This window comes from Myxocyprinus asiaticus, chromosome 41 (genome assembly GCF_019703515.2).
Source record: "Myxocyprinus asiaticus isolate MX2 ecotype Aquarium Trade chromosome 41, UBuf_Myxa_2, whole genome shotgun sequence".
Classification (NCBI taxonomy): Eukaryota; Metazoa; Chordata; class Actinopteri; order Cypriniformes; family Catostomidae; genus Myxocyprinus; species Myxocyprinus asiaticus.
The window spans coordinates 23431316-23453178 of record NC_059384.1 but is presented as its reverse complement, the minus strand read 5'-3'; the positions used below and the strand labels follow the sequence as shown (position 1 = coordinate 23453178).

Below are 21863 nucleotides of genomic sequence, written 5' to 3'. Positions count from 1 at the left end.
GTCTCATTTGGAAGGCTGCGTCATCCGGAGGTCGCATTTGTCGGCCACATATGTCATCGAGGCTGTCTCGTTTCAGAAAAGCGAGTAGGACACTTTGAATGCAGCCTTCGAATGCGACCTTCTTTCACGGGAATTCGGAGAATGCATGAGGTGTATCCTTCGTGGGCACTTCAACGGAAATTACTCAAAAAATAATGCCAATTTGCCCGTAAATATGATGTTCAAACGCAAGTAATGTTAATTCCCAAGTTGAAGTACCTCAGTAGATGAGTATATAGTATGTATAATTATATTAATATATAATAATTAAAATAAAGTACTAGACTAAAAGTACACCTGTAAAATCTATTTTCTTTTCTCTTTACATCTTTATAACTCTCCTAAAATGTACCTCATATATTCCCTTCCAGAGAGACTTTGTTCCGTTCTCACTCGAAGCACTCGCATATGTTAAAGAGTGGCGTGCTGTCATAGCAACCATGTTACGTTCCGTTTCTGTTTGTCCAACGAAGGCCATCTCGTTTAAACGAGACTTGTTTAAAGGAGGACGCTCAGTACACTGCAGCCTTCAAAGGACGCAACCTACCTAGCACGCAGCCTACGAAATGAGACACAGCCATTGTGCAAGGTAATTGATGCCTTAAACGGTTTTCCTTTATTGAGGTAAAGTCATAAATGGTTTAAGCATAAATCAATCTGCAAACACAGATTTTTGCCCATCACCCTGATTTCGCTCTGCATGTAAATCCTTTTACCGAAGTTCTTACTGGCTTATCCAATGTGCGCATAACTATCATAATTTGATGTCAAAAGCAGAGAATATTTAGATTATTTCAAATTTCATATAAACACAGTTTTCTTGCATTGTCCAATTTTTCAAAAAAGCAGATTTTTGGTAGGTATCAGCGTATTAGTGTGCATGTAAACACTCAGTATTTTAAAAAAAAATGCATGTTTATCACGCTACACCATTAATCACTGGAAAAAGCTATACTGTATAGAAAAAAGCTGGCCTACTGAAAAATGTAACCACTGACAGTACTGAATAATGTAATTAAATTATTAGCGTCACTACTTTTAGGTATTACTCCCCAACACTGAATACCAGTTACATTAACCAGTTGCCAGCATTATTCACTCCGAGACATGTAGTGATCTAATTATTTATACTACAAGCATGCAATTTTGCATTCAAAGTGCACCTGCGAATTTAGGCGGCTGTCACACTCATTGTAATGGCAGGAGCGTAGGCGTGACTGTTTACCCCAGTGCTTTCTAGATTTGCATCTCCTTTAGGAGTGTCCTGTCATACCATCAGCCATGATTATATAACACTCATTCACTCACATGCACACACACACACACACGCACACACACACACACACCCACACACACACACACTCGTCTGTGACCTACATCTAGCCCGTCTGCATGCTCATACATGTGTGCTTATATTCCTCTCCCTTCCTGCCAGAGGCGTGGAATCATGGGTAATACGCTGATGTTTGTGTGGCCTAGATTGACCCTTTCCCTCTTGTTTGTATCCTCCCTCTTCTTTCATCTCTTTTTACAAGCTAAAAGTAAACAAGCCAGCCCTTTGATGTGTCATTCAGTCTTTTTGTACGATGCAGCTACCTTTATGAAAGGCTGTCAAAGAAATATTGAATAGTCACAGACATTGTGTATATGTGGGGTTGTTTTAGATAAACTGTGTGGGTGTTTAGCTTTTTAACCTGCCCAACCTGGTATAGACACTGAGAGACCTGTGCGATAACTGTTCCATTAGTATGGGAACCTTTGGAAGGTCTCTTTCTCTGTCTTTTATGTTTTTATCGCTCTCGTTCCAAAGGATTTTGAATTCTTGGTAAAAACATTATTAATACAGAAAATATCATTTTCTGAATACAGGTGGAGACTTGTTCTCATCAGTTTGTGGGGTTTATCTGGTTTTAAGCCAGGTGGCTGTTTCAGAGGGCTCTGCTATTGTGGGAAGAGTGTGTTTTTCAGTTCTTAGAATTTTCCCTTTATAGCTTATTTTCTCACAGCAATGCAGTTTTTAATAACTTAAAGTTTAAGTGTATTGCTTAGAGCCCGACCGATATGGGATTTTTGAGACCGATACCGATTTGAGAGGGGGAAATTCACGATTACCGATATCGTGGCCAATATACTTAATTTTTGAGCTGGAATGAAAAATCGATGTGGATTTTTCACCGATTTTGCACCGATATGACTATGCAAAGGTACAGCAAAGGGCTGATTTCTTAAATATTTTTTATCAAAGAATATTTGACATTATTATTATACATTGTCAGCAAATTCTAGAAATGAACACTGAGAAAATAAAGAATAAATAAAAATACAATAAATAGCTAAATAAACATCAGTACTGTTTAGTATCAGTCAAATGCTGACCATTAAAATAAAGAATAAATACAAATAAAAACAAAATAAATGGCTAAATAAACATCAGTACTGTTTAGTATCAGTCAAATGCTGACCATTAAAATAAAGAATAAATAAAAATAAAATAAATAGCTAAATAAACATCAGTACTGTTTAGTATCAGTCAAATGCTGACCATTAAAATAAAGAATAAATAAAAATAAAATAAATAGCTAAATAAACATCAGTACTGTTTAGTATCAGTCAAATGCTGACCATTAAAATAAAGAATAAATAAAAATAAAAACAAAATAAATGGCTAAATAAACATCAGTACTGTTTAGTATCAGTCAAATGCTGACCATTAAAATAAAGAATAAATAAAAATAAAAATAAAATAAATAGCTAAATAAACATCAGTACTACTGTTTAATATCAGTCAAATGCTGACCATTAAAATAAATAATAAATTAAAATAAAATAAATAGCTAAATGAACATCAGTATTACTGTTTAGTATCAGTCAGATGCTGACTATATTAATACTGCCGAGTCAAGATAAACAGCGGCAGCGGCGTTATACCGTATTCTGCTATACAAGTTCAGGGGAAACTTTCAACGGTGGAAAACAAGACTTTTAAATATTACATTTTGTAAATGCAATGACTGGAATTGTTTGGTTGAAGGGGGTACCAAACTGTGAATTCTGAACAAAACAGTTTGGTGAATGCATGTTTACACATTAGCTTTCTCTCAGCTGACAACAATAGCCTAGTTTCCATCCACTTTTCGCACTATTTTGTTATCGCTAAAGTGAAAATGCGTAAAAGATTTTTTGCGAAATTTGCCGTCTTCTGCCTGTTTCCATTCAAATGGCCTTTTATCGATAAAAATTATGTGCATGATGATGTCATGCCTAAAAAAACACTTTGTCGCATAAGTTTTGGTTTATCGCAAAAGAAATCTGCCCTTAAGCTGTTTCCATTCAGAAATGTGTGTTTATCGCTAATTTGCCTCCCAGATGTCCCTGTTTTTTTTCCTCCGAAATTTTGGTAAAATGGGGAGAGTATTGAGACAATTCATTGAAATTAACCAGCTAACTGTCATTTTAATTTCACAAATAAAAGCAATCAGAAGTGGAGGAATTGCAATCAAAAGGGGCTGTTGCCCTTCTGATAAGACTGTAATACTGGTCCTCCTGATGTTTATCCGACCCGAAAGTGAATCTTCATGGCCCTGTTCAAGCTGGCAGCCTGCACCAAGTAGTGGGGGAAACTTTCGGTCTTAGTATAAGGACTATCCATCCATGTGTATATGCTGTGTGCACAGCTATTAAAGAAAAACTGATGCGGTGTAATATCAGGGTTTACATATTATACATTCCTGATATTCAATAGGCTATTTTGAACAATCATCTAATCTAAAGCATTGCCATCTCAACTGCATTATGTCCCGTATATTTGTCCCACAACTTTTAACGACCAACTGAACTTGATTGTCATCTAAAATTTATTTTAGCGTCATAATGCAATTTACATTTTCTGAAGAAGCTTAGCAAATGCAATCCGAGGTAAAGAGGGTTAGATTTAAAATATTTAAAAGTTTAAAATGTTCAAAAGCTACTTTTCTGAAAGTGAGCTCAGCATTGGACAAATAGTTCTGATAGTTTATAGTCTTGAAGTGTAGAAAATGTCTTTCAGCCGACTTTATTCGTCTACAGAACAGGGTACAGCTAATTTAAGTTTGTGTAAAGAAAAGGCATATATAGGTCTAAAAATACAAAAAAATTTGTTTGGCAATTTATTTTTTTAATTTCATGCGTTTTTCGTTTGGTAATTTATTTAATTTAATACAAGGAATTTTGCCGGCATTTTTTCAAAAGTAAACTAAACAATAATTTAATAGAATTGGGCTTCAATATAATGCTAGTGTTCCAATAAAGCACACTGAAGCTTTTCTCCTAGTATTGTGTATTTATTTTTAATTTAAAACATCTTTGTGCACAGAAATTATATGTTTTTATGTATTGTGGGCTAATTCCGTGACTGCCGTCTATTATTTTGAATGGTGTGGAAAAGCAACTTTAATAAATAAGCGGATGTCTACCGTGATTAAATTAATCGCAAACAGTGGCCATTCATTTGTTCCCCGTGCACTTGTCAGTGTGCATGTCTTGATACGAGATATTTGTGTTGGCACTCCTGGAAGTGTCATGTTTGCAGTGATCGGATCTTTATGCCGTTCAGATCAGTCCATAATCACGTACAATAAATTGGCTTTTATGGATGTATACCTTGTCATCATGATTAACACAGGCTAATGATTGAGGTAAATTCTGTCATGTGACACTACATTTTTGCGTTAATGCCAATTTTCTCGACATAAAGTGTTTCCAAACCAACATTTGAAGTATCGACAGGCGCTAGAGTTAAACGGAAAAATATTATGTCAACACTTGTGAAATTTTAGCAATAATTTGCATTTCCATCAGCTATATTTTGATGCACTAAATCTTTTTTCGCAAAAAATTCTTGGATGGAAACGTAGTTACTGAAAGTAGCTACGTGATTAGCTAGTTAGTTATAAGCTCGTTGTCATGGAGAGTAAAACGGACATTGTTTATTTTACTTTCCAGCATTGTGTCTCACCAACTAAGTAACAACATAGCATGAAATCTACACTGAACAGACACAGTCCACCACTGCACCATTGTCTACTGAGCTGCAAAAAGATGCTCTGATGTTTACCTTTCAATCTGCTACATTACTGACTGCACTGACAAACTATAGCTGGCTAACAGCAAACAAACATGAGAGACATGGTTGTCAGGGACAACGTTAATGTTATATTAGTTATATTGAAAAGGGAAAATGATGGGGTCATTATTTATTAAGTTTCCAGTATGTATTTCACAAACTAGTTAACTTACCGAGACACCGCTCAACTCCGCCCTGACGGCAGAGCCACCATCAGCTCAGAGTCAGCTCTGTAAACAATGGAGTCGGAGTGCACTCTGCTGGACAAACTACGCTATGACACCAATTCTAAAGTATTGTTTTCTGCATTATATGTTCTGAAAAAAAGTTTTCATATCGGTGCATATCTGTAAAGTATACGCCGATACCGATATATCGGTGAAAGGCTAATATCGGCCGGCCGATATATCGGTCAGGTACTAGTATTGCTAAAATGAGACGTACTCTACACTTTTGTAACATTTTAAGTCCACTTGCTTTCTAACTGTAGTTTATGTTAATGTTCCTTGCAACAGAATTATTCATTAAACAGGCTGTTTTGGCTACTGTACCTTTAAGACTTCTATATGTAAATGACTTATGTTCTGATTTGCTAATCTCTGCACACTGGGGACTGGCATAGTTCACACTCTTTACATTTACATGCACAGTTGTAATCGAGCTACAATGGGTTTTTGCGTAATTGGGTGTTGTTGAGTTGTATGTGTCATTTGAAGTATACAGTACATGACACAATGTTATTGGATAATTGAAGGAAGAATGTCAAATGCACATTGCGCGTCTCCTCTTTGTTTCGGAGCATGCACAGAATAGCTATGCCAATTGTGGTTTGATAAACACATATACATGTTGGACGAAGCCAAGCTTGCATTATCTAGGTCTGGTAGTCTAACTTCTCAAAAAATCGGACTGGTACGATTTCAGTTGACTAATCACTTTTTTATTCTGACTTAAAAATCCAAGTACATGTAAAGTGCAACTCGTATTGCCCCTCCACTACTGAGGTTACCACCAGAGTAATTCTAGAACGCACGTTAATATGTACAACAGGACCACGTAATTTCAATGCATTGGCCAAGCATTCACGTCTTCATTTGCACACTTGTGTTGAGTGTATTTCTTGCCTTGGAATAAGTGTACTTAGTACATCAAATTGTATTATTTTTAAAAGAGCAAGGAATATCATGTTGTGTTTTATTTTTTTATTATTGAACAACAAGGTCTCATCTTTGGAATGTGAGTTTACAGTTGTAGAAGGAGTGTTTGGCCAGGCCTTGTTTCTGTACCGATACCTCTAATTTTATTTACTGACTGAACTCTAAATGCAAAAGCAAAAATTCACAGTAGACACAGTTATCCCAAGAGTATTCATGCTTTTTAGAAGGCTGTTGTAAAAACACTGTGGTCTACTTCCTAAATCTTGACTTTGAAAGCCTAAGGGCCCCTCAATAGGGAACTGAACGTGAGCAGTAGGTATGACATGCATGGTTGGCAGTGGCCACCAAGGCGCTGGGATTCCCGTAACTCTGTGTGTGTGCTGGGGGTGGGGGGGTGTACAGTAGTGACATCTGGTTGGCTCAGGGCCCTGCACAGGCAAACCACTACCCTTAACCACTGGTAAGGGGAAGGAGCATCAACTGATGGTTGGAAGGTCAATGGTTTCTTGATAAAAGGGGACATTATTGCCATGACTGAATCAGAGTAGGGCACTTTAACCATCCTTTAGTACTAGAGGTGGGGGAAAATTGGTATTTCAAAGTATTGTGATATTTTACCTCGTAACACTGTAGGGTTACTTCATGTTAAATTAACCAAATTGCACAAAACATTTTCAATACTTTTTCTAAAGAAAGATAAACAGAAATGATCATGAAAGCCAAAATTAAATGCTATGGATCGCAATTTACTGAGTAATGCGTTATTTTGTAGAGGGGGGTCAAAATGACAGTTGTCGCCTACGATTTTGGAGCAAAAAGAGTAGTCAAAAAATTAACCTTAGAAAGGTGGCAGCATCATTATTTTGTTTTTACACATAGATAGGTATGTCTATTACAAAAATCAGTTGACTTAATATAGTCCAGATTGAAGAAAAACACTTTTTTGTGTTGTTTTTCCAAAGTTTCAGTGCCTGTAACTCCAGAAGTATTAAAGATATCTTAATATCATTTTAGATTTTGAATCAGAACAAACTTTCCTTTTTCTGTCTTCATTTTTAAAGCCTTAAATGGGTAGATCTTAGAGATATTAGGCTCTTAATGTGGCTCTATGCTTAAGTTGTTTTACCCATATTCAATGTTTGAAAACCAAATGTGGGTCACATAGTATGAGGCTAGTTTTTCTTGTCCAATAAAACAAAGCTCTGAAGAACAATTAATGTTGAAACTAGAAATGTACATTTATTCATTCACATAAAAACAATAATGTCAAAACCTCGATTTTCGCAAATCCAAAAGAATAAGTGACACACATGGCTTTTTAGTTAGTGCAATACATATACAGTATCTAGTTTTTGGATTTCAGAAATGTATATCTGCAAAGCACTGGAAGGAATCATTAGGGGTCCAAACACCAAAGATTCTGAAACTCTGTTGTATTTGTACTAGCATTACATTAACAATCACTCAATTATTTCTATGCAACCAAAATGCAAATTCAAAGTGAACGAAGAATACAATTCTATAACATGTTTCATTTCTTAGGATGTCCGTAAAGATCATTCGTACATCTAAACTGCAAGAATTTTCATGTAATGATAAAAATGCTGGAGCCATGCGTGATGTTTTTACTGATGTTTTTTCCCTTGCGTGATGTTTTTACTAACACTGATGTTCCTGTACTCTATGCTACTTCTATGGATCTACGATGACGTAATGCAGGAATTTCAGCACTTGTTGCGCAAAGCACCAAAGTCCAGTGAAGTTGATTGTGAAAAAAGTGTGGAAAAGATCCCAATTTTGAGTCGCAACATACTAAACACAAAGAATCGCAACACAGATATCGCCATAATGTCGTATTGAAAAGTCCCTGCTGAGTTTTACTCCCATTTCGCACCATCTCACTTTGATCTCACTATCAAAATTGCAAAAATCACCAACACATCAGACATGCAATTAACTTTCTGTACAAGTTATGTCTTTTTAATTCTCTCCATCTCTTTCTCTCTCCCTTTAGGTACATTGTCATGGGGAACCTCCTTAAAGTTTTGACATGCACAGACCTTGAACAAGAGCCCAACTTTTTCCTCGATTTCGAAAGTAAGATATTTCCTCCTCCTTATTCATTTATCTTTAGTTTATCTGTAAATAAGCCTCTATTCTCAAACGTTCCCTCACAATGCACTACTTCAGCAGCTGATATCAAATATCTAAGGCCCTTCTTGGTATGTTTGTGCACTTTGCCATGAAGTTGGATTCCGGGAGACTAGCCGTAAGTCAAGTTGCCTGGTCACAATATAAAATATCAGATCCCCTTGGATGCACCAGTGGTCTATATCTCAAGTTTGGGGGTCGATAGGAGCTTAAACTCCCTTTCCTTGGAGACTAGTTCATGAGCCGCACACAAACTGCTACCACCTCATTTGTTTGTGTCAAAGGTTCACTCCAAAGTGAAGGAAGGTGAACAAACCAAAGAAAATTATACAGTGTTGAGAGAGTGGAAAACAAGAATTTCCAGGCTTTTATTACACTTGCCCACAGAACATCTCCACCCCAGCAGTGTTTGCCTCCATGCTTTGTTGCATAGCACTTCTTCTGAATAAAGACAGGGGGCCATATGGAGTCAGTACCAAACCATTGGCAAATTCATGGATCATCAGTCGGTCTCCTATAGGAACAATTACTATAGTGTCAACTCAGTGGTTATGTAACATATAGAGAAGGAGGGAGAGTGAGGGACTGCAAAAGAAACAAAACATATATAGAGCACAGAAACAGAACCTACTGTATCAAGAACGTACAAGCAAGATGATCTTTGCATTCTTAATATGTAGCATTTGAGTGCTTAGGGAAAGGAGGCGGCCCTTAATTTCTTAAAATGTACTTGAAGCCAGCTGTAGTTAAAAGCTGGCAGTGTCTCATTGAGGTTTCTCTTTAGATGTGGGCCTGAAGTTTCCACCATTTAAAATTCCAAACTTTGCCTTTTAAACATATGAAAACGGACTCAGCTGTGGAGGTTTATCTCAAAGATTTGTAACCACCTCAGTGAGACCAACACTTGGTAATGTTCCTTTTGGATTGTATATATCAAAGTTCAAGTTCATACTACAGTATATCTTGAATGTAGTGCATGAAGTGTCAGTAAGTTCAAAGGTTTCTTTGTTCTTTCCTTCATTTTGATCTGTGCCTCGTTCTCTCAGGTGTAAAGCTCTAATCCATGGCCATGAGTTGCATATATAGAGTATATATCCTCTTCATGTGTCAGACAGTGATGAACTGTGACCTTGAAAGACCTTTTGATTGAAGACTTTATAGACTGTTCCATTTATTTTCTATTTTTCTCTCACTCTTTCTCCAGATGCCCAGCCGACAGACGCAGAGCAGGAGACGTGGGAAGAGGTGGATGTGGTCCTGAAGGATGCACGGGGAGTACTTGACGAATTGCAGGCGTATAAAGGCGCCGGGCAAGAGATACGAGAGGTGCACGCACACTCTTAAATTAACAAAGAGAGATCTACTAGTGTTTGACTCATACGTATGCACAAGTTAAGTTAGGGGCTGCACAGTTAAATTATTCGTAATTCGAAAAATGAATCCAGATTAAGAACGAATTGTCAAAAACGCTGATTGCCGCTGTCATGCCAAATCTTACCCTCTGTCAAAATCCTACCCCAAGAGAAGCCGTTTGTAACACCTCATCAAAAAGCCTGTGTATAATAATAGTAATTTTTGTCAAAACATGCAAATATTTGTAGCCCTGCAAATATTCTATTGTACATGCAAAGTGGTTTATAATTGTCTCCTAATGTGTCATTGACCCTCTCAATACGCATATAAACATATCAAGTATTCAAAAAAATGAGTTGAATAAAGAGCAGTGTTGGTGGCTTTGAAAATCTCACATCTCATGCTGCATGATTGAAATTTTTTAGCTCTGCTCAATCACGCCTCACTATGAGTGAGTGTCTGTGTGATTGATGCCCTTGTTGCCATGGATACTGTTGCTATAAAGATACAGTTGCCATGAACAGGCATCCTCTGCAGAATGAAAGTGAATGTTTTCTTTTATTCCTTATATTATTCCTTGCTTTTTATGTCATCACTCTCAGTAAATATTAAACACGCCACATGTATTTGAAAACTAAACACTAAGGAAAAGAGAGAAAACAGTGATTAGATGTTTTGACCAGTGTCATCATTGAAAAAAATCATAATGAATAAACCTAAAACCTCTTGTGTATTTAGATTTTATATAATTTACATCCACAAATTGCAACCCTTCAATAAAAAAGGCATCATTCAAAAACCTCATCCCACATACTCATTTCTAACATAACCTCACTGTCACAAAATATGTCCCATTTATTTCTTGCCAGATGTTGTATTATTGATATTTTGGGTTTGTTTTTTCAGGCAATCCAGAATCCCAATGAAGAGGCATTACAAGACAAGGCATGGGCTGCTGTGGTGCCTTTAGTAGGCAAACTAAAGAAGTTCTATGAATTTTCACAGAGATTAGGTATGTTAGCCTTTCTGTCTTATTTGGAGTTGTTATGGAGAAACCTTTAAAAGAATAATTGACCCAAAAATGAATATTCTGTGATAATTTACTTGCATTCATGCCTTTCCAAAACCGTATGACATTTTTGCTCTTTCATGGAGCACAAAAGGAGATGTCCAGGTAGCTCTTTTTTTTATCACATAATTAAAGTGAATGGGGATGTTGACTGTCGAGCTTCAATAATGACAAAAAAATTACCATAAAAGTACCATAAAAGTTGTCTATACTATATTCCAAGTTTTCTGAAGCAATACAATAGTTTTGTGTGAAAAAACTTTGAATTTAAGTCGTTATTCACTGAAAAACGTTCTCACCACCATACCGCTCAAATTTAATTAGCACATCCATATATTAAAACTTGATGCGCTTTTATTGGCAGCGCCATACGCAAGAAACAGTGGCGTTTCACATAATGTCAAAATTGCCGAATCGTGTTGATGCTCCATATATTTGGATAGTGATACATGATGGCGCCGCGGATGGCTGCCTCGGTGTGGAGCTCCTCAGTTCTTTTGTTGTTTTTGTTTGTTTGTCCTGTGTTTAGTAATCTTTTTCCAGTCAGTTTTACCAGAGACGAACTGCTGAACATTCGACAGCATATACCAGACAATGTTTTCTTCCAGTTTTCAAATATTCAGATGTTGTGCTGGACATTTTAGGTGGAGGCACAGCTCTGCTGTTCAAGAGATGCAGGCGAGGGAGACGAGCCGGTGCGCTGGTCAAACTCTGAAAAATATAATTCACTTAGCAAATCTCCGCTCTCTTCCTAACAAAACAGACGAACTTCATCTCCTCACCCGCACAAACAAGGACTTTTCAACCTCTGCTGCCTTGTGCTTCACAGAAACCTGGCTGAGTGAAGCCATTCCGGATAGTGCGTTACATCTGCCGGGCTTTCTGCTGTTCAGAGCGGATCGCATCGCGGAGTTAACGGGGAAAACGAGAGGCGGTGGAACATGCTTTTACATCAATGAAAGTTGGTGTACAGATGTAACAACGTTAAAGAGGATGTGCTGTCCTAATTTGGAAGCGCTCTTTATTAACTGTAAGCCGTTCTACTCACCGTGGGGGTTTTTCTCGTTTATTCTGGTGAGTGTGTATATCGCGCCAAACGCGTCTTTGAATGCGGCGCTGCAACGGCTGGCTGATCAAATCACAGACACAGAACAACAATACTCGGACTCAGTTATTATTATTCTTGAGGATTTTAACAAAGCAAATCTCACACGTGAACTGCCCAAATACAAACAGCACATTACATGCCCCACCAGAGACAGAAATATACTGGATCATTGCTACACAACAATAAAGGATGCATATCGCTCTGTCCCTAGATCAGCTTTGGGACTCTCTGATCACTGTCTGGTTCATCTTCTTCCAACCTACAGGCAGAAATTAAAATCAACCAAGCCAGTAGTAAGGACTGTAAAGGGATGGACCAATGAAGCAGAGCAGGAACTACAAGCCTGCTTTGATTGCACGGATTGGAGTGTTTTTGAGGCTGCAGCCACAGACCTGGACGAGCTCACAGATACTGTTACATCATATATCAGTTTCTGTGAGGATATGTGCATTCCTACTAGGACTTCTTTAAAGTTCAACAATGACAAACCGTGGTTTACAGCAGAGCTCAGGCAGCTTCGTCAGGCCAAAGAGGATGCTTACACAGGTGGGGATAAAGTCTTGTACAATCAGGCCAGGAACTCACTGAACAAGGAAATCAGAGTGGCTAAAAGAAGATACTCTGAGAAGCTGAAAAACAAGTTTTCAGCTAACGACCCTGCATCAATGTGGAGTGGCATGAAACAACTCACAAATTACAGGACTCCTACCCCCAACCCTGTAGGGAACCAACAACTGGCTGATGACCTGAATGTGTTCTACTGCAGATTTGAAAGGCCCAATCTCACACCCCACACCCACTCTGACCTTCACTTCACACAAACACCAACACCTCTTGCAACCCTCCTCCTCCCCCCTCCTGCTAGTCAACCTGCACTTAAGATCTGTGATGATGATATGAGCCGCGACTTTCGGAAACAAAAGATGGGAAAGCTTCACACAGATCTTCAACAGATAACTGGAGCAGTGTGAAGTCCCATGCTGCTTCAAACGCTCAATCATTATTCCTGTCCCAAAGAAACCAAAAATCACAGGACTTAATGACTACAGACCTGTCGCCCTGACGTCTGTGATCGTGAAATAATTTGAGAGACTGGTGTTGGCCCACCTGAAGAACATCACTGGACCCTTTCTAGATCCCCTTCGATTTGCTTATCGAGCAAACAGGTCTGTGGATTAGGCAGTTAACATGGGATTGCATCATATCCTGCAGCATCTGCACAGACCAGGGACATATGCAAGGATCCTTTTTGTGGACTTCAGTTCGGCTTTCATCACCATCATCCCAGCTATACTCCAGAATAAATTACACCAACTCTCTGTTCCCATGTCTATCTGTCAGTAGATTACCAGCTTTCTGATGGACAGGCAGCAGCTTGTGAGACAGGGGAAACTCACTTCTAGCACCTGTACAATCAGCGCTGGTGCCCCCAGGGATGTGTGCTCTCCCTCTACACCAATGACTGCATCGCCAAGGACCCCTCTGTCAAGCTGCTGAAGTTGCAGACGACACCACTGTCATCGGCCTCATCCGAGATGATGATGAGTCTGCATACAGATGGGAGGTTAAACAGCTGGCTGTCTGGTGCAGTCAAAACAACCTTGAGCTGAACACGCTCAAAACGGTGGAGATCATTGTGGACTTTAGGAGGAACACCCCAACACTGACCCCCCTCACCATTCTAAACAGCACTGTGGCAGCAGTGGAGTCATTCAGGTTCCTGGGCACTACCATCTCACATGACTTGAAGTGGGAGACAAACATTGACTCCATTGTGAAAAAGGCCAAGCAGAGGTTGTACTTCCTTCTCCAGCTGAGGAAATTCAACCTGCCACAGGCGCTGCTGATACAGTTTTACGCAGCAGTCATTGAGTCTGTCCTCTGCACTTCAATAACTGTCTGGTTTGGTTCAGCTACGAAATCAGATATCAGAAGACTACAAAGGACATTTTGGACTGTTGAGAGGATTATTGGTTGCCCCCTGCCCCCCCTTCAAGAACTATACACTTCCAGAGTGAAATTCCTTGTATGTGTAAGCATACTTGGCAATAAAGCTGATTCTGATTTAAATCTATGGGCTGTATTTTTTGTGAGTGCTCAAAGTGCAGCGCTACGCGCTTCGACCGTACACAGCGCGCTACTACCATGCACAACATCTTATCCAATTGTTTGGATTTGGTATGATTTTTTTGACCACTTCATTATTTTGATTATATTTTCATTTCGTTTGAAGTGTCATTTCAATTTAGAAATATTTTTTATTTAATTTTTTCATGTTTCACTAAATACATTGAATTCTTCTAAATCAAAATCAACCAGTAGAAGTGAAATGTGTGCCGATGCAATCACTATTAATATCAGCCATGATTTGTGTGTCAGTAGATGAAAATGATTAATAATACTTACATTCTCTTTAATTTAACAGAGCATAAATCCGAATTCTGATGAGAATCGCATTTTCTTTGCGTATAAAAGGAGTGTGTCGCTGTCATAGAAATATGCCTGACATTCATCAAGGACACAGTTAATGCACAAAAGAACGTCATTTTCCATTCTTCTAATTCATTGCATACAGTCCATTTAAACTACCAACTACTTAAGAATGTCTTTGTATCGCTGGTTCTTGAGGGAAATAAATATATGATAGGATGCAGATGGTGGAATAACCGGAGAAGAACCTCAGAATTAAATTGCACTTGGCCCTGCCCATTTACACATTGCACGGGTGATTTTGCCAAACCCACTTGCGCCTAGACTTACGCATGCTTTCACCAAAATACCAAAACTTCATGGACCTGCCCACTGACTTTGCGCTTATGACTTAAAGCATTGTGCTGCACTAAATGCTTGCATCTTAAAATTAGGCCCTGTATGTATAAGATTTGAGATCTGATTTTCTTTTTTTTCTTCTTCTTTTTTTTTTTTTGTTGTTTTTTGCATATAATGACAAATTATGGTATGGCTTCAGAAGACTTGGAATATAGTGCAGACAGACTACTTTAATTATACTTTTAAAGTACTATTTTTCCTTCTCTGAGCTCAAAAACACCTTTCCCCATTGACTTGAACATTCTGCAGGCATTTTTTGTTTTTGACAGAAGAAAGAAAATCATATGAACAACATGAGAGTGAGTACATAATGACAGAATTTTTATATTTGGATGAACTGTTGCTTTAAATATCCTGGAGCCATCAAGTGCTGTACATGCATTTGCAGTATCTATTTCAGTCTGTTTTCTGAACTGTGAAGATCTAACAAATTAAACACACACAAACACACTGTGTACAGACACCTGAGCAGCCCCTGGGAAACATCACAGCTGGTCCTCTTTTAATCGCACACAGAACAGTTTTACAAACTAGCGGCCCAATACATTGGATAAAAAGTTTGAGGTAAAATAAATAGTTGAATAATCTTAAAGGGGAAGTGTGCAATGTTTTTAAAGTTTAATGTTGACTACTTTCTCCTACACTAGCTTAATATGTAGAGACAACTACAGTGGGTATCCATTCAGAATAGGCTTTCTACCGTCACGATCACCACGTGAATGGGTCATTAGCAGCTCTAAACTGCTAAGGGACGTTAACAATAGATTTTCAACAGGCCAGAGCTGAACGCCTCAGAGCTCTTTCTCCCAACATAACGACCATTCAGTTGGAGGCGGTAAGGGCAAGTTAAGCTTGTTTTGCCAACCGCCATAAAAAAGAGGAGAAAGAAGAAGAACAACAAACTTTAAACCACAACATTTATTTTCTGGGGAAATGTTGCAGTGGAGACGCTTGATAAAGACTTAACTGCAGCATTCAACGTTCACGAGGACATCTACGCATTGGAGTGTTATTTGTTTGCATTTATTCATTCACATTTCTTTAGAGAGAATTATCATTTGTGAGTATTTTTATACATATGCACAGATGTTATGAGCGAGCATCATTAGACAGCATATTCAAACAGTTGTGACTTCCAAAAACTGTTAAGACTCGAAACTTGTGCTTTCTTTTAATGTGCTGATAGGCTAGCCCATATTTTCTATATTTAAACAGGATTATCAAATGTGAATTAGTTAATGTATATGTATACCATTGTGTCGTATTATGATATATTCTCCTGGCAATAAATATGAAAGAAAAAGTGAACAGAATCATTATTTAAGGGAGCAGAATACTTATCAAATGAAATATTAAAAAATATTTGAAAAAAAAATTGCGGTTTTCCATTACATGAATTAGTACTGTGACCACATTATTTGTATAATATTTGTCTCAGTACATGCGTTTCAGTTTTACGCTACACATGTGATAACTAGAAATGCTATGCAGTTCAAATCCGCAGGTTACGAACTTTATTCATATCTGTCGTAGTATTTCATTAGTAGTTAATATTTGCTATTAACTAATGTTGCCCCAAAGCTTGATAATATTGATTATTTTTTGGTGGTAATATAGTAACCATGTTTAATTTTACTACAAAATACCATGGTGATACTATTTGATCTGTAGAGGCAGTCAGCACAGATCCATGTTCCAGTCGGTTTAGTGCATTATTTAGGACTTTAGAACACTTTTTTATAGAGACATTTTTCAAGAAACTTTTTTTTAACATACATTCACCCAGAGCTTCAGCGATTCACACCTTAACTCAACAGGGGAGGAGGTGTTTAAATCTTTTATTTGAGCTGAAAAAGGTGCAGTGGGGACTCGCATGATCGATTACATTAGCAACATACATTGAGAAAATATATTAACACTAATAACAAACTAACTCAGTAGGGCTTTATTAATTCTGACAGTTTGTTGTTCATTCAATAAATGATTGATTTTATAATGTTGCATAGTGTTTGGGAGCAGCGTTTCGACAAGAAAGGACATTCAGATTTCATACAATGTCATACTCTGACAAGACCATCACATTGTGAACGTGAAGCACAAGTTAACGTCATGTGGTGAACGTGAAGCACAAGTTAACGTCATGTGGTGAACGTGAAGCACAAGTTAACGTCATGTGGTGAACGTGAAGCACAAGTTAACGTCATGTGGTGAACGTGAAGCACAAGTTAACATGGTGTTAACATTGCTTAATAATGTGCACCATTTCACACTGAAAGAAACCTAATTTGAACAAAGATGCTTGCTACTGTTATCGCTGCCTAATAGCTCAACTGATATCGCTGTGTGAAGTTGTTTTGATTATATTGTTTTTGAACCAGATCTCCTGCCTCTGTATGTTTTTGTTTTGCATCATTCTGCTGTTCGAGCTAATTATACCACTTATTTTCATCTGTACATAGATGCCAACATTATGTAGTAAGTTTATTCAGAACTCAGCCCCAGTTAAACCGTAACACCGGAAAATGACGTAGAGGGAACCCTCACTGTCACAGCATGGCAGCAAGCGAGGCGTGATGAAAATAAAACAAAAAACACACCAACAACTGTAGAACATTTGGAAATAAAGGGAAGCAAGGAGAACAGATCTTGCTCAGACGTCATGTTCGTTATTTACACGTGTCGCGGTGCTCATTGTCTCAGTTCGCTCAGCTGCAACATGCGCAATACAATGTGACAAAAAAGCAATAATGTTCCACACTATTGTGAACTACACACTATTGTAGGCTACTGTGTAATGTAATTAAGTTGAATAATAAACTTTATCATGTAATCATGAACGCTGCTGCCCTATGCAAATGTATCGGCAAGTATTTTACCTTTAAAACAAAATTGTGGCGACAGATATAAGTTAAATACCATGTAAAAAATTTATACTGTATAATATGAACAAATTACCAACATTGATCTTACAGGACACAGTGTCAGTAGCAGCCACAGCGCAAATCTGTATAGTTTACTTTCTACATGTATCAAAACAGACAATAATTAAAGATGGTCTCGAACCCACAATTAGCAGGAAAAGACAGTGACAGATGGCACAAGCGAACAGCCCCTGAGCTATCAGTCCACATGTTTCTTTCAAAGAACTTCAGTTTTTAACTACTCCACATCAACCGTTGTAACTTTAAATAAAATTATTTAAAAACAACAAAATAAGCACACACACACACATATATATATAAATATGAGCGGGTCTAACACCTTTAGTCTAACACTGCCGACTAGCCGGGTCAATTATAACACGGGTTAACACCATTAAGTAAATGCATTGTCATTAGGGCTAACAAATGAAATTATGAATGTCCACAATGTATTTTCATTTTGATTTTCAGGAAGATAATTAAATAGCTAATATCTATGAAGCAACAGTTTTAATTTATTGAAAAAGGATGACATTTTGAGCATTTTATTTTCTTCTGTATATCAATTCATGAGCTAACTAAGCTATAACTTTAATGCTACCATTAAATTTGCATTGTTAGATCACCATCTACACATCAAAAAGTAAAAAATATAATACAAATAATAATATTAACAATTTAATCATAATAACTCACTTCACACTACTAAACGATGGTGACATAAGTGTCCCTTTGCGCCTCCTGGCGGTGATTTTGCGAATGTGTCTCACGTGTGAGAATTTAAAGTTTTCACGCTGCGGTACTTCACGCGGTACTAAGGCTCAATCTGGTTGCTTAATCACTGTAAGTAAGCCATTTGTAGATTTGGCTCTGTGGCACTTTCAAAACTGTTCTCTTTGTTTGAGCATCGCAAACAGCCCGACAGCAGAAATGGGGTTGTGCCTATCTGTTTGGCAAGCCATTTGAATATTGACCGTTTTCAAACAGGCTTTCCAAACACCCTTCCCATGTTTGGAAAACCTGTTTGAAAACGGTCAATATTTTTGCAATTCCATTTGGTGTCGCTAGTGGCACAGAAATTGACACGCATAGAGAAAAAGTGGTCACTAGCTTTGTGCTAATCAACATCTTGATTACTTCAGTGGTCATCTGGCTTCATTAGTGTTAGCTCTTTCACCAATGTAGACACGAGAATGCTAGCGTGAGACTGAATAAGACTGACTGGGTCGACTGCGGTCTTGACTTGCCCTGAAGCCCTTGTTACCTTGGCCTTTACATCCCCGAAATGGCTTCTGAATGTGTAGTCAATGAGTGCACCCCCCCACGCTAACCGTCTGCTGCACGTTGCGTAACTCGCCAAATAGGGTCATATAACTTTCCCGCGCTTTACGGTCCAGAACACTAAACCGTCATTTGGCGCAAGCTCTCATGCCTGACATGCTTCGCTAAACTACACTGATTGCTTGGCATGTAGTGCGCTAGTCTGACAATGAAACTATCCGTGCATATTAGGTCAAGGTTTGGGCCTTTGGGTTTCAGTGTTGTTATAACTGTAGACGTCTTAACAGCGTGACTGTGGTTCACTGCAGCTTACTGATGAGTTTGACTCTTCGGAAAATGACATGATGGGAATGCAGAGTGTTGGGGTTTATGATTGATTCACAGTATAACTGTATTAAAGAAATTACAAAAAAAAAACAATGTCACTTTGAATACTCACTAATAAGGGTCAAGATTTGTTGTTTTTATTTATTTCAATCTTTCATTGATTATTAAAGCTTTTTCTTGATTTTAGCAAGCTTTGGGTTTTTTAAGCAATCAGGCTTCCGTTAACTATGTTTATATAGATTATACAATGCATTTGTATTTGAATATGAATGTGTAGAAAATGTAAAAAATTCAGACTTTAAGAATCGGCTCCCTTCTTGTCCATAGGTTGGAATTTGAAGTGAATTGACCACACCCCACTGGATTTTTTTTAGTTGAATTTGAATTGGAATGTCTTGAAGAGTAATTTACTAAATTGCATTTCAAAGAAGTTTAGCACAGTCACACAACAGAGGACATTCATTAGTCGAACATAAAAACAAAATAGGCAATAACAGATAACGTCATAGTTGTTCTGTGTAAGGTTTCCTTCAAGTAAGCCTGCTTTACTGTATGTTGTTTAACTTCATTTTCAGACATAAATCTGACATTTTCTTTTACATTTGTGGCATAATGTTGTTAAACACAAAAATAAATGTTTTCCCGTACCTCCTTTAAAAAAAAAAAAAAAAAAAAAAGCAAATATCTGGGTTATAGTGAGGCATTTAAAATGGAAGTAAATTGGGCCAGTTTTTGGCGGGTTGAAATTTGGCAGAAATCTGAAGCTTATGATTTTAGAAAAGCACTTTATAATTCTTCTGTTAAAACTTGTGCATTATTTGACCTGTAAAGTTGTTTAAAATGTAATTTTAATAGTAGTCTTAGGGTTTTAGGGTTTACAGTGTTCCGTCGTTATGGCATGAGTGGTAAAATTGGATATAACTTTACACAGGAAGGGTTAGTAAGCGGTTTTATCACGTTAAAATCACATTAACGCACATTTTGTTAATGTCTTGTGGCTACACTTTTGAAACCGTAAGTATTTTAACGTTTACAGATTGGCCCCATTCACTTCCATTGCAAGTTCCTCACTGGACCCAGATTTGTGCTTTTTTTATTTTTTCAACAAAAATGAGGGATGAGTCTGAATTAGGGATGCACCGATCGATACTGACGTTTTTAGATGGAGCGGGTATCGTTCCGACGAGCCCGATCCAAGTCCAATACTGTGTGTTAGTCATGTTCGTTCCTGTCAAGCTCCAAAAATGACATAAAAGAACCATAAAAACACCTTTACAGCAGTTCATATGACTCGTGCATTTTATTCAAAGCCACTTGAAGACGTGCGATAGCTCTGTGAATCACAAAAGGCTGTTTAATAAGTAAATATATAAAATGCATGTGCAGCTCCAGCGCATCAGTGAATGGTGCTGCTCTGTTTGCACACACAGTCGTGGCTATTTTTAGCCTTCACGCATTGCGCAACATTTGAGCGCATCTCTCGGACAACATCTCAGATGTAGATGCTCAATAGTTCGGTTCACTTATAATATGCATTTAGAATGGCACCGGAGCTGCATTTGATCAGAATTTGAATAAGAAGCAAATTAAACTACTGTTCCAAAAAAGAACTGTGAATGAAAAGTGAACTGATATCTTAATTAAACTAAATTGAACAAAAAAAGAGATCTGAATCCTTTAAAGTCCAGATACAAGTTGAATGTTTTTTGCAAAAAAAAAAAAACAAAAAAACAATACTGCCTTTTTTTCTACTGGACACTTAGACTGGAATTACTGTTAATTTTGCTGCAGCATTATCCAGTAGACTAGTTAACAAAGTTTTTCTTAACAGTTTGTACATTTTATATCGAAAAGATGTGTAGTTAAAGGTTTGTTTCTTTACATATAATTAGCATCACTCAGTGAGGTATAGATATTCTAAACTGATTATGAAAAAAACAACACTGGTATCAGCTGATACTGAGATTTCATATATCGGAATCGGATCGGAAGAGAAAAAGTGGTATCAGTGCATCCCTAGTCTGAATACATTTTTGTGGTAATCAACATTGTCACAAATGCTGGTGATTGAGCTCCTAATGGAATTGCAAAAATAATGACTCTTTTCAAACAGATTTCTAAAACACCCCTCCCCCATATTCCATAGCTCAGACAAACCAACTCACCACAAACTCATGCCATTGGTTTAGCCAGTGTTATTTCGGGCTGGTCGAGTTGCTCCAACAAACAGAGCTGTTTTAGTAGTGCCACAGAGACAAGTGTTTACAGTTTTTGAGGGAATCAACTAATCAGTGGCTTACTTAGTATCTGCATATTAAGCCGAGAAAGAAAAAGAGCTGTCAAAATTTACGCGTTAACGAATGCGATTAATTAAAGTTTAACGTGTTAATTTTTCTTAATCACGATTAACGCATTTACCGTTAATATATCATAAACCAGCAAAAACACTTGTAGGACTAGGGCGGAACCTTTGCGATGTGTCCACACGGAGTCATTATTGACACACACACCACAACAGCGATGGGAA

The 21863-nt window shown here is 37.7% G+C and overlaps 1 protein-coding gene across 3 annotated transcripts in view; it reads left to right on the top strand.

Moving 5' to 3' along the window:
• Window positions 1-21863, top strand: part of LOC127431782 (CYFIP-related Rac1 interactor B) — an 88630-nt gene that overhangs the window by 47860 nt on the left and 18907 nt on the right. For all 3 annotated transcript variants that reach the window (XM_051682325.1, XM_051682323.1, XM_051682324.1), the window contains 3 exons: window positions 8312-8394; window positions 9653-9774; window positions 10708-10813. In XM_051682325.1, coding sequence (XP_051538285.1) covers window positions 8322-8394; window positions 9653-9774; window positions 10708-10813 — 301 coding nt within the window. In that variant the 5' untranslated portion in view covers window positions 8312-8321. The remainder of the gene's footprint in view (window positions 1-8311; window positions 8395-9652; window positions 9775-10707; window positions 10814-21863) is intronic.